A 14,302-nucleotide genomic window follows, 5' to 3' on the forward strand; every position below is an offset into this window, starting at 1 on the left:
TGTGTCTGCATTTGAGTGCACACACACAGCCTGGCCCTCTCGGCCCTAACACCAACAGAGCATCTTTAGGATGTGGCAGAGCAGGAGATTTGCATCATGGATGTGCAGTCGACAAATCTGCAGTAACCAGAGATCCAACGTGGTACTACCAAATATAATGGACACTAAGTGTATATGATCATGATTTAGATGAGCAGAGGTGACTGGCATTGTGTTTTTGCAATGCATTGCTAGTTTTTCTCTAGTTGCTAGCATTGATCCTAAGCATAATCAAAGTCAAAGTTAACTTTATTGTCATCTCTGCTATATACAGTACAGTATATAGAGAGACGTGCGACAAGGCTCCAGTTCCATTCAGTGCAAAAAACAACAATAAATATAAGAAGAATAAGAATAAATATACACTTAAGACTGAGGTAAAGATAAAAGGAATAAATATACATTTTAAAATTAGGGTAAAAAGGATCAATAACAGTCTAAGTTTCCAATTTACAGTTGAATCATTTAAAGTGACCTTGAAGTGGTTTAAAATGACCAGCGTAGCAGCTTTGCAGTTTACAGTATTGAGTGATTTAATGTTACAGACATGTGAGGATCAATCCTCTTATTTCAAACCTAAATTAATAACCTTTGTTCCATTAATGTATAACATGGTTATTTTATTTTTAGGCATCAAAACATCAGGATGTATAATTACAGCAACAGGCAACTGAAAAGAGCCAGCAGTCAACAATCAGAAGTTGCTTAAGGAAAAATAATCGAGCTACTTGCTTGAGTAAGATTGAGTAAGTTACCATCAATGTTAACAGCCTATCAGTGGCTGTGCTACTGTAACTTAGAAAAGGCAATGTACCCGAGGCTCCTGTTATGAATAAACTGTTAGGCAGTATAACAACAGCCACTTTGTATTTAAAGGGCAAACAGAGCCCCTGTTTAAGTTCCCTGTCTGCTCAGAGTTAGTGGTCTTATGTTTTGTAGGCTCGCTGTGCACAGTGCTGTAATACTTTTGGAGTTTTCAGTCATGAGCCAGAGCCTTAAGTATCTCCAGACCTACAGATTAGTATTTGCACAACATTTTTTATAGTTCACTTTGTGATCCATTAAAAAAACCCAACCCACTGTGCCTCAATGAGCAAAACAGCAACTATTCTTTCTCTTTAGAGACGATGAAAATCATGCTAAGCTAACATAAGCAGACCTGACTTGGACACCAGAGCATGTTCTCTGTCACTAATAAGTGTTATGATTGAACAGGGAGTGTAATGACACAAAGGAAATCTGCTTCAGCTAGGTCAAATATTTTTATGCCAGGAACCCCAAAATATTTGTGCAATACCCCAATCCGAAAAGGCTGCTAAGTGTGATCCAATCAGAGAGGATTTCATCTATGGGACAATCAAAAAGAATCACAGAATCAGTTGTGTTGTTGTAAATAACTCTCTCATCTTGATGTAGGTTTATCCCTCACAGAGCCTTATGTCATGTGACTATCGAAAAGCCCTATGGCAAATTCAAGTCAGTCAACTTCACAATTCAACATATATAATGCCTAAAAAAAAGTTGCCTCAAGGTACTTTATATTGTAAGGTAAAGACCCTACGTTAATTAAGAGAATACCCCAACAATCAGAAGACCCCCTATGATCAGGCACTTAGTGACAGTGGTAAGGAAAAACTCCCTTTTAACAGGAGGAAACCTTCAGCAGAACCAGTTATTCTTATACAGTCCTTTTCTACTCTCGTTTTATAAAGTGATGGATACAACATGTTTAAGTGCTTTCTATGTAACATTCATACACAGTCATGCTCCAGTGGATGCATCGGAGAGCAGCCCAAATATCCTTGGGCAAGATAGTAACCCCAAATATTCCTGGCAGGCAGACTGGAATGATCGAACATTTACCATTTTTTTATGGGATGCACTAATACCAGGCTAGCTAAGCATTTATTGAGATAAAAACTAGATTCTGGCAGATAGGATCTGGACACTCAGTATTCCTACACATGCAGTTTTAGTCCTATAACAGTTATATGCAGAATGTAGATAAATCAGAAAGCTACCAGTATTGTTAGCTAACTATAGCAGTTTGCTACCTAGCAATTAGGAGCACGGCGATCCACTGTCTTCAGAATATCAATGGCATTCATTGCCTTCGAGCAGCAAGAAGTAAAATAACTGCTGGTGCAGGCTCACAAGTTAAGCCTTTCTCAGCTTTGAGGGGAGCAGTTGAAATGACTTCCTATGAGAGTAAAGGTTACTACTGATTACCATGAGGGAGGTGTCAAAAACATTTAGAGGGTTAGCTAGGTGTTCTTCCAAAGGAGGGCATGTTTTTCTCAGCAGGGGTGTTGGTCTCCGAGTATGTCTTTTTGCTTTGCTGCTATGTTAGTGTTCTCCTCTCAGATCATACACTTATTGTTGATATCTGTGGGCTAGCTGAAACCATAAGAGATGATAGTTTCTACTAAAAGTTTTTTGGGCCTATTCTAACCACTATTTTAATAACTGCAGAGGCCGAGCACACCAACGCAGATGCACGAAGGACTGAAAGTCTTGCAGCAAACCACTATGATGAAGCAAAAACGTGCATTTTTAAAAGCTGCCTCCTCTCTTTTACATTATTGATTGCTTGTGATATATTTTTAGCAGGCAGGCCTGTGACGTTTCTGTGCCCACAGACTTATGTAAGATTGATATGAATAATACAAAAAGAATCACAATTTAATTGCTGCAGCAGGAACTTGGGATTGGCAGATCTGAAGTGAACATTTGACATGCCCACTGAGCACGTGTCGTCTCTGTATTTTGCCATGTCACTTAATTATTCATAAAAATGGGACAAGTTAGGAACTAGAAGGGAATATGGCTGGAAGCAAATGCGTAGAAAATGTTTCACTCAATGCCCACCTAAGCAACAGATGAAATAATTAGCAGGACTTTATCGGAGGCTTTTGGAAAGTGCAGCAATACGGACTGTTAAACTGGGTCTTAGCTGGTGTTTCTGATTATAAAGCCCTGGAAGGGGAACTTGTTGTTTTCTCTGTCTCCATCTCTTTCTCTCGTTCCTCCTCCTTGAAAAACCACAGGAGGCGTGAAACACCAGCATGAGCTCACACTGCACGTGGCCTGCTAGCTTCCTCGCTGCAGGATGTTTTATCTAGGTATTTCACCACAATATGCCAGTATGCATATGTTTTTCATTTGCATTTATGTACTTGTTATCTGTGTCAGTGCCCATATATGTATGTTTACTGGGTGTTTTTGATGCATTTTACAATCCATCACCAATAGGGGAGTGGTTTTATACTTCTCATCATCATATAGCTTAAAACTATCATAAAGTGACGCCTCATAGATGAATGGAAGCCATTTGAATGAGGGTCTGATTATTCCCCACCATCAACGCCTGATCCCCGCACATACACTCCTCTTTCAATATGTCTGTCTTTCAAACAGGAAGAAGGAAGTGGTAGAGTCAAATAATCTGTAGCCACATCAAAATTGTGAAACCGCTTGCCTTATCGTGACCAGCATGGACCCACGCATGCTTACAGACACACACACACATGCATGCAATCAAGATCTCACACATGTACACACTCGCTTCTAAACCCAGACTAAATCACACTGGGGTCAGAGTTATGTGCATCCAGCTTGGATAACAAAGGATATCTATAATAACAGCTATTTAATAAAGTCCATTAATTTTTTCCTGCTCATCCAATTGAGGGTCGTGACCGGGCTGGAGCCTTGATGTCAAACAAAATCTTTTTTCTTTATTTCTTTTGTTACAAAACAGTATTTTTGAGCAGCAGATGGCCTGTGTGCCTGAGATGACCGTACCCCCTTTTTATGACATCACATTCTTGACCAACAACCCTTCTTTTTTCTTTACGTTTCACAACTTAAAAAACGTAAAAAAAAATATCCTGCTTTCACTATTAGCTTACGTCTGACAGCTAATGTATATATAAAGATGGTTGAAATGTTACTGAGATACTGCTCAATGCAGGCTTCAAATTTCCACACCAAACTTGTGTGAGTTACCTTTTTGTGTGACTGGCTTTTAAACTATGTTTAAACTACGTACAACTAAGATAGTAAAAAATCTGCAGCTCAAAACAGATTTCTGCTGAAAGAAATGTTCTACTTTCAGCAAAAGAATCTGAAAACAATCTGTCAAACTCTGAATATGCATGTTTATAAACAATGTCCAAAACATATTTTTGAATGTGAAACTTTAACATTTAGTTAGACATGACGAACAGTAATTGCACTATTTCTCTATTTGTGGCACAGCCAGCTTAAGTAGTAGGAGTAGTAAGTCATAGTAGTAGTAGTAAGTAACTTCTTGAGGAAGCTTGAATGACAGAACAATAGCTGCCAAGCACAATCTTCCTGCTTGAGCTGGGTTTTACTTTTACTCTCATTATTCCTCTATGATAAACCCCAAGAGCTACATGATTCAACCAGAGATCGTCCACTCAGGTTCGGGACTGTCTGCGATAAAGTTAGAAAACCAACATCTTCCAATCCGCAGCTTGCTGAGGTTCAGCAGGTCGAACACCTCATCCAAATTTCCCCACCTCCACTGCGGGTGGATGGGACAGCTGCCTAGCACATTTTCTCAACCTTTCTTATCCAAGCAGGAAGAAATCATTTCTGAGAAGAACCAGCAACATTTGCCAGGTTCTTTTTTCCACATTTCCTTTGTATAAAAACAGGCGTGTTATGGATTCCACAGGTGGCCTCGACTCGCTCCCACGACCCTCCGTCAGATCGGGGCAGGTTTTCACTTCTAATTTTACGTGGAGTGTGATTTTCTGGCATTATGCTTTTACTGATGCCGCAATGAGTGGACACGAAACTGGGGAAAGAGTGTGGGGGGATGACATGCGGAAAATGGCATGGCCTCTGGTATTTGATTTAGTTTAAAGGCTGAATTAAGGATCGCTGTTATAATGCTTATGGTGGATCCATTATACTTTTCCTTATTCTCTGTGACACATATACTCTTACAGCTGAGGATGCCCATCTTGAATGTGGCCAAACGTTCAAATAATGAGGACAAACAAACTCTATGAGCCAAAACCTCAGGCTTCAGACTCTAAACTCATTTTTTCAGACAGTTTTTTTCTGCTCTTGGCCCTGTGCGATACTAGAAGAGTAGATCTCCCTAATATGGTCATTCCCCTACAGAGGCCAGGCTGAATGACACAGTGCATTTGCAGCAACATCCATGTAAAGCTAGCTAAAAGCTAAACTGAACTCTTTACCTCCTGAAAGGCTACAAGGAGTAACCCTTGAAACACTTTTTCTGAACTGAGTGGTTTCTTTCGTATTAGACCTGTTTAACGAACAGAGGTTAGTGAGGGTGGTCTCTGCCTGTGCAGAGTTTTTCTTGGAAAAACCAAGAAACTATTCTAATGGTCATCGAGCCACGTCTTTATTGACATAAACTGAGGTGTTAAACGTCGTCTTTATGGGGTAAAGAGTTAAAGCTAGCATGAAGTCCACCAGTTTGTCCAAACTTGTGCCTTATTTATATATGTAATATTAATCTAATGTTAAATGTTAATTTCATCATTATGAAACATTTTAATATTGTTTTAAAAAAATATTTTTAATAAAATATGTTTGCGGTCTACATATATAGTGCGAAGTAGTAATCATTATCTGTTATGTGCTGCTACTTGATAGATAACAATGTTCTGTACGCAATCTGAATTAGAGCAATAAACCGAGTCTGCCCTGTCTCCATGGATTGCATAAATCTTGGCACAAATTAAAAGTAACATGTTATATATGACACGTTTTTCTTTCTTTGAGTGGATAGTTGAGGATTTCCTATAATGCTAATCTGCTGTTGTTTTCGTTTTTTTATTATTTTTTTTACCACTTCCTCCACAGATGACATAGTACCTGAAGGTTTCTGCAGGTACCCGTGAATCCTTTTATCTCTTGCTCTTCTCGAGACACGACCACCTCAACAAGGACAGAGGGGGAAAACACCAGAAGCCAGAAGCGAACATCATTTAATCAGAAATGCAGCTCTAATCCAGGAATAGAGTTCTGATCACATCGTCTGAGCCTGTCTCACACAGCCAGTCCAAAAATAAGTGAATTTATGCTTTGAAACATATGCGACTGGAGGAGAAAGAGACAGACAAACAGACTGAGGCAGGATCGTGTTTCTGGCCTCTGTGCTGTATATTCCAGTGGAGGTTGCACATTCCTAAGACAAGAACACATGACTGAAGCAACGGGGGTGTGGGAGAGTGGGAACAACCATTGTTGGGTGAAACTAGGCTGTGGATCAGATGGAGAGGTGGAGCTTAACGGGGTTACAGGCAATCAATGTGTAGCATTTCCTTCCTCAGACAAAAGGCCCTGAAGCCACAAGCACAGAGCAGGACTATGCAGTGCTTTGCTGAGCTTGGAGGGAGAGATAAGCAAACTTCACTGAATATTAATATTCAGCAGCACTCTGATGCCCTTCAGTGGAGTTTATCTAGGTCAAAAGAGGCAACAAAGAGGTAAATTCTTCAGACTGTGAGTCTAAAGAACATGGTTAACTCAAACCGCCACTGCTTGGCTTAACAGGAAACAGGAAGTTGCAGAGGAAGACCCCTATCAAAAGAGAATGCCACAACAAACTCCCCAGACAAACTCTAAAGCAAGCAAACACAAACAAAGAATCTCCAGTACAGATGACGCACTTCAAAACAAAACGTTCAGCAACAACGTGCTTTTACTGAGACTCACTGGATGTGATGAAGCCACGCTCCTGCTGACACCACAGAGCAGCGCCATCAAGAAGCAGAACAGACGAATATTGTTTTGCTGCATTTTCTTAAATGTGTCGTGGCACCGAAGGACTAGAGGTTCATAGAAGATTTAGCAGCTTTAGACGGTGAGACAAAGCCACTGCATTTGGGGCACGTGTCTCACTCTGGTGCGGTTACCTCTGCAAGCTTGTAGGGCACTATGAGCCTTTCTCCAACAGTCACCGTCTTCCTGGTTGTCAGTGCTTCAAGAAGCATCTCCTCCTTCACCTGTGCACAAAAGAAAAGCAAGAATAAAAGTGTCATTTTCAAGGAAGACATCAGGGCACTCACTACTGGACTTATTAACAAATAATCAGTGATGACAAAGGGATATCACCCACAATAGCTATAACACAGGATCACTTCTACTCTATCAGTAAAATGTAACCTGAAATGAGATTTACTGTTTATTTTACAGGCAATGATGATGATAACATTGATTAGGAGACTAATGAAATAAGACATTCAGCAAAGCTGGGGGGATTTACAGGAGACAGATTGCAAAGATATGGGAGCAGAGATATGGTGACTGACTATGTATCCTACAGTTCCCACAGTGAGGTTGCACTAGGTACACAGAATAAAGGCCTTTTAAACTTAGTCATTATGCATGTTTCACCAATATGTCCCTCGTGGTATCTATTACAGCCATTTAAAGCCACATTATACCATATATTCACACAGCATTCATACAACCGCGGACAGTTTGGAACCAGCGGTGTCTTTGGACTGTGGGAGGAAACTGGAGTACCCAGAGGAAACCCACACAGGCTCAGGGCGAACATACACACTCAGCTCCAGCTGGCTGGGAGGTTCAAACTGATGACCTTCTTGCTGTGAGGTTACAAAGCTAACCGCTGTATCACTATGCAGCTAATTTATAAGTTTACCCAATCGGTACTCTTTCACTCATTTGATGAAATTTCAGCAAGTCCAAAACAGACAATCCCATTTGGTTCTATTACCTATACGCAGATGATTGTTTGATTCAGTTGTAGTGTTTGTCACATATTGTCTGTATGTATTTAGCTGACCATAACTCTGACATCTCTGCCGCTTTTAACCAACGTAGCTGACACAAAAGCAGCACACATGATATTCAGTACAGTACTATATGACTTTCCATTTGAGTTTGTGTTCACTCTAAAAATGGCCCCAGACAAACCAGCGATGACAGGGCCACACTGGGAGAAGCAGATGTCACTGCACACATCTCCTCCATCTACGGGGATTATGGGCGTGGGCCGAACAGCTGCTCCTGAGACTGTGTGTGTGTGTGTGTGTGTGTGTGTGTGTGTGTGTGTGTGTGTATACATGTGAGAACAAGCCATCGCAAGGCTGCCTGATGTCTTCATGTTTAAAGAGCAAGGGTGTCAATGTTATAGTTAATACCATTATGGATCTATTTCTGTCAGTGGCCTCTAAATGCTTTGACATAAATTTGGGGGGGGGGCAGGACAAGTCAACTCTGCAGTGAGTGGGTTGGTGGGGAGCGGGGGGCATAATCAGACCTCATTTCACACTGCCTGATAATCCCTCCACAAAGAGCAAAGCCTATTCTGCAGCTCAGTGATTGGTCTTCAACTGGTACATTTCCATGTATTAGTTGCTTGGTGACAGGCGCGATGCCCTGTCATGATCACAGATCTTAATACTCTAATAATCAGAAGTTTGTAAGCACCAGTTTGGGGCCAGTGATTCTGAACTGAAGTCAGCCATTTTTTTGGAGCACCTTTAGATCCTAGTGAGGACAAAAAGTAAAAGCAAACACAGCAGAGCCGCCTGATCTGAGCATGACGGTTTTCCAGAGACATTGCACACAAAGAATCCTGAATAGAACTCTATAGGAAAATATGAGCCAGTGATATTGCATCTGCATATTAGAGGTTCACACAAGTTTCAGCTGTGAGGTGGTGGGCATATCCACCTGTTACTGTAGTAGAGCCACAGGTAAGTGTGCCTTCTAGGTAGGGCTGGGCGCTATGACCCAAAATTCATCTCGATATTTTTTAGCTGGATGGCGATATAAGATATATATCTCGATATTTTTTTTTTAAAGCCATAAGTTAAGAACAAAAAGAGAGTTCTTAGTCACACTGTGTCCCAGCTGTCACACGGGCACTTTTATTTACATACAGCGTAGATGTACATGAAGAAATTACTCAAAAATAAATTATCAGCATTTATTAAATAATCATGGTCCATAAATAAAAGAAAACAATGTTGTTTTTGTGCATAACAAAAAGCTCACAATTGTGCAGTCAAAATGTAAACTAATAGACGCTGAGCGTAATAACAAAGAGATTTCACAGCTGCACCATGTCTCTGAACAGGTGCCATTTGTGGTCCTTATACACACACAGTACATATCACTCCGCGAGGCTCCTCCTCGGTAGCCGTAATCCTCCGACAATCCATCAAGCGGTGCAGCTCCGTAGCTTAGCAAAGTCATATTAAAACATTTTTTGACAGATTGCTGAGCGCTGTGTACCACATAAAATCGGTTCGCAGTCAGTAAGCACAACCAGAATTCATACATAAGGTGCACTGTCGATTTTTGAAAAAATGAAAGGATTTTAGGCCGTGCAGCACCTCCGGGCTGCATGTCGTTAGCGCGGTTAGCTCGTTAGCGCGGTTAGCTCGCTAACACGTTGACGCCGCCCAGCCCCACACACGGTAACTCGCTAACGGAGATTTTCCGCTTTCATCTTGTCATTGCCTGCAGGTGAAGCTATGGGGGAGGCGGAGTTGTGTTCAGTGAAGGAGAGGCGAGGCCGAGTAACGTTGCGTAGAGACAAAAGTGGACGAAAGAGAGGCAAACCTGCGGCTCCACAAGTATAATTATAACGTAACATAGACTATATCGATATAAACGATATTGTCACATCTTATATCTCGTATGAAAATATATCGATATTTTTAAAAAACTCGATATATCGCCCAGCCCTACTTCTAGGGGTGGGGGAAAAAATCGATACTGTGTAGTATCGTGATATTTTTTTTGCTAATAATGTATCGATACAGGGACAGCAGAAATCGATATTTTGTTACAAAAAAAGTTTTTGTGCTCTGACTTCAGAGCATGTTGATCCTTTTTCTGAGCAAGAATCCTGACATTCCTTCACTGTCCAAATATGTTTAACTTTTTTATGGCAGCAATAAACATGACAGTTTACTTATTTTAATTTAAGACACGTTTTATTTTAATTACGTTTTAAACTTTTTTATTTAGCATTCAGTTAAGTTGGACTAGACTGTAATACAAACCGTTCAGTTTGTCAACAATAAAACTGACTGAAATGAGAGAAAGACTGAGTGTGAGAATTTGATATTAGATAAAATGAATATTGATAAAGTTTACCTTTATGTACAGAATCTGAATATTGCAAAATATTTTTAAAAATTGCAATAATATCGTATCGTGCGTTAAGTATTGTGATAATATCGTATCGTGGGATGTATGGTGATTCCCACCTCTAGTGCCTTCTATTCTCTCTCAAATCTGCCATTCTTCTCCCAAAACCCTCAAACTCCTGCTCTCAGGTCCTATACTCTAGCACCATACTCCATAGCAGCTTTGCTAGTAAAGGTTCAAATGTGTTTCCACTGTTTCCACTCTGCATCGGTCAAGTTCTTGTATTTCTCTGAATGTTTAGTCTCATAATGATAATTCAAATTGTAATCCTTAAACATGGTAATCTGCTCTCCACAAACCAAGCAGATGGCTTTACCTCTGACTTCAGTAAACGAATACTTAGCGGTTTATGTGTTTGTTAAAAACTCTGCATGCGGCATCAATCTATCTTTTTGTGCGTGTCAGCTAAAGCCTGTTGGGGCTAGAAAACACACTTCTCATGAGCGTCAGTTCCATTGCTTCCACAGTGAGACTGCAGATGCATGAGTGTAAAGAAAACTTTCAGTAGCCTTCAAAATAAAAGCAACAAAGTTATATTGTGATTTCACCCTGAAACAGAATTTCTGGTGGGGGGGGGGGGGGGGGGGGGGGGGGTGTATGAAAGAGTAATTGGCAACCGAAACAAGACAACTGCAAGATTTAGGTTTGAGTCCTGACTTCCTGTTGATGTGTGGCGGGCTGGTCAGGGACACTCACGGGGCAGGAGGTGGTCAGGAGGCCGTATAATGCCCAGGTCTGTTTTGAAAGGACTTTAGGCTTTCCCTGTCAACATTATTTATCACCATTAATGTCTAAATTGACAGTGTGATTTTGCATTAATAATATGCAAAGCAGTGTAGACCATCGTCAACCTGTTGTAGGCAGTGTCAAAAATGTGTGAACCAATCAGTCTGTGGTAACTGGACTATTATTGGTACTTTAGCATCCTGCTGACAAGACACAATTTAATAATCTGCAGCCTTTTTTGATCTGTCCAGGTCCACTTTAACCTACACAGAGAGTCCTCCCCATCAAGCTACGTGCTGTTTATTGAAAGATTGCACACATTGTTGGATCCCCAGAATGCTTCACTGTAATCAAATGCCTGGAGAAACACACAGTAACGCAGTGCCATGCATCTCACATACGTTTTCTCCTATGCAGACACACTATCATGGTTCAAAGATCATTTGAACTGGGCTAAAAGTGACACCTGGTAGCCCGTCTGTGTCCTAATGGAGATCTTTTTATTACATATCAAAACCCAAAACAACACGATAGCTGCTTTGGGTTTGAAAAAGGGTCCTGGATGCTTACAGGGCCCCTCTGTTTGCAGTTTGCAGTTTCCTCCAGGAGCCCCAGGTTTGCCTGCCAGCAAAAACATGCAAGGTTGAGTCTTCTGTTACTGTGACCAAGCTTACATCTGGAGTTGATCCCACTGCTCCTTGTACTTACAGAAGGATGAGTTAAATGCAGAGAATGAGTTTCCCTACTGGAGTCAATAAAAGATATCTATCCTCTTATCGTAAATGTCCAGAGTAGATTAATATCTGATGCTGTTAGTAAGTTAACATCAGATATAAGAATAAACTGTGGCAACTGGTTATTGTAAGGGCAGAACGCAAACGTTAGACAGCTGGTTTTCATATTCAAAACTAAATGCAGCAATTAAAAAGCAAAATAAATAGCGAATGTCTAAAATAAAGAAGAAAAAGAAAAAAATAGACAAAAGAAAAACTGTTTTTAGCATTCAATTACCATCAGCAGTTTCAGGCTTCAGCGCATTTATTCAGACAGAAAGCTTCTCTCTGTAAGCTGGTTTCCAGTTTGCACAGAAATGTTTCTGGTTAGGTCAAATTACTCAACTCCAGACCTCAGAGGATCCAGTCTGTCAACTGTACATCAGCCTGTACAAGCTCTACTTCCTCTTCCTGTTTCACCTCCACAGGAAACAGGAAGTGGCACTTGGCTTTATTCCCATTTGTGCGTCAATCTACACAAGGTTCTCTTTGAAAGGTGCTTTGCATTAATATGCCACAGCAGCAGTGAGTGCAGCAGTAAACATACCTCATCCTGCCCGAAACCATTTTACACATCAAACGCTGGACATTCATGCAAATTAGGACTCATTTAGAGCCAGAGTTTGCCTTCAAGCAGTCCTAGCCTCACATGACTCAACATGAGACTCCCTTCAGCTGACCTGAACAACCTCTTTAACCATTTAACAGACTCTCTCACACAGTGCCTTAAAGTAAAACCATGCACCATCAATAAAACATAAGTGCTAACGAGTTTTGATGGTGCCTGTCTGTAGTCTAGACAATCATTCAGATTCTTAGCGTAAAGCTAAGCTTGCAAGGATGAAACAACATCACCAATTTGCATAGGTCATACTAATTCAGTATATCTATATCTAAATCATAGGCAGATCAAGGAGCTTGTAGTTCTACTGCCAAGCTTCAAAGGGTAAATATTTAAACTCAATCTTGATTCCCAGCAGGTCCTGTTATTTTTCTAGACTGTGTACATTAAATAACACTACAAGTAGTATTTAAACGTAAACTCTTAGATCACCTAATCTGTCACAGTCTTTAAACTTCTCTGCCTACCTGATTCAATGGTCACATAATGAATGATAATATTTTCCCATCATCCAACCAAAAGACTGCATCTCACCACAAATGTTAATGCTTAAGATCCACTCAAAACAGGGATTCATTATGAGCCCATCTTTCAGGTCAGCACTGTGCTTTCTTTCTTTCCTTCTCTTTCTTCGTGGCTTTTTAAGAATATCTTATAAGACCCAAGAGACAGACAGCCAGAGGCTCTGCATCAAATAACAGACATCCAAATAAACTTGAACTTAAAAAACTGACCCCTGAGCATGTGGCCTACATGTGGCTCAACTCGCCGCACTGCCACTCTGGATCCCTGGGGGAAACAAAGAGACCAGCCTGGATGTTACAGGCGAACACTCCACAGTCATAACATCCCCGCTGTGCTGTTGACAGGAGTCTCCGGCACACTTCGGACATTGTTTTGTCACCGACTCAACAAGCGCATCCGGCTAATTGTTGCAGTTTGTAACAGGGACTGGGAAATGACACGTCCAAGCAGCATGTGGGTATTTCAGCTGTCCTTTCTATGTATGTGTGTGTGCATGTTTGTGTGTGTCTATGGTCTGATTTCAACGTCAAGAATGAGTCCAAATGCAGCTCAACTTCATAAACTTATAAACACTGTGTGGCACATAAACCCTGCCAGTAAATGTTTTTGCAGGTCTCTATTTTCCCCAGGAGAGTTAAAGAGTCACCAGCAGTTGAAATTCCACAGACGCTTAAAGTCATGCAGTACTGAACAGGTGAGTGAAAGAGCCCGCAGCAGAGTAACAGGCTTCACCCGCACTCAAATGTTGCTAAAGGTTAGCACTGTTTAGTAGGTATCTACGTCTGGGTGATGTAGTTTGTGGACGAACCTTTCTAACCAAGCTAGCTCGCCTTAGCTGACAACATACTGTATGGTCACATGTGGTTCCTAAGAAACAAGATGGTAATGATCATGATGCTCTGCTTTTTAAGTTGGGATTTTAAAAGCACACCTGCAAATTAGTGGGTGCTATCTTTCTTATACAGTCTGTGTATGTACACAAGAGCATCTTTTAAAATGTGTTAATTTTACATTATTAAATGTTAACAAAACAAAAAGATGGTTATAAAATATCTCAGTCATTAGATTACAAAAAGGAGGAATAACAAACAAACATTCAACTGCTTTGTTTAACACCAAACGTGTAGTTTACTCAGAGCCACTACAGTCAAAATAAGAGTGACTTCCTTTGTTCTATAACGCCCTTCCATATGCATATGTTGAAAACACAGGATGGGTGGAGCTACCAACAGAAGGAAGAGCTTGGGTGAAAGTGGCTTGCAAAGTGGCTTGCACATGCACAGCAACTATAAGCAGGTTAGACAGTAGATCCTAACATAACATTTGCCAGCTGGATGCTGAGGTGGATGTCAGCTGAGCCACCAGCTGATATGGCTGGGACTGAGATCAGCTGGACTGCAGCGACTGCTGCAGA

General features: G+C 40.8%; 1 protein-coding gene across 19 annotated transcripts in view; it reads right to left on the reverse strand.

Moving 5' to 3' along the window:
- LOC308392882 (unconventional myosin-IXAa-like) overlaps positions 1-14,302 on the reverse strand; it is a 166,286-nt gene that overhangs the window by 48,424 nt on the left and 103,560 nt on the right. For all 19 annotated transcript variants that reach the window (XM_080876188.1, XM_080876179.1, XM_080876192.1 and 16 more), the window contains one exon: positions 6,966-7,055. In XM_080876188.1, coding sequence (XP_080732314.1) covers positions 6,966-7,055 — 90 coding nt within the window. The remainder of the gene's footprint in view (positions 1-6,965; positions 7,056-14,302) is intronic.

This window comes from Rhamphochromis sp. 'chilingali' (assembly GCF_963969265.1).
Source record: "Rhamphochromis sp. 'chilingali' genome assembly, chromosome: 2".
In the NCBI taxonomy this organism is placed as follows: domain Eukaryota; kingdom Metazoa; phylum Chordata; class Actinopteri; order Cichliformes; family Cichlidae; genus Rhamphochromis; species Rhamphochromis sp. 'chilingali'.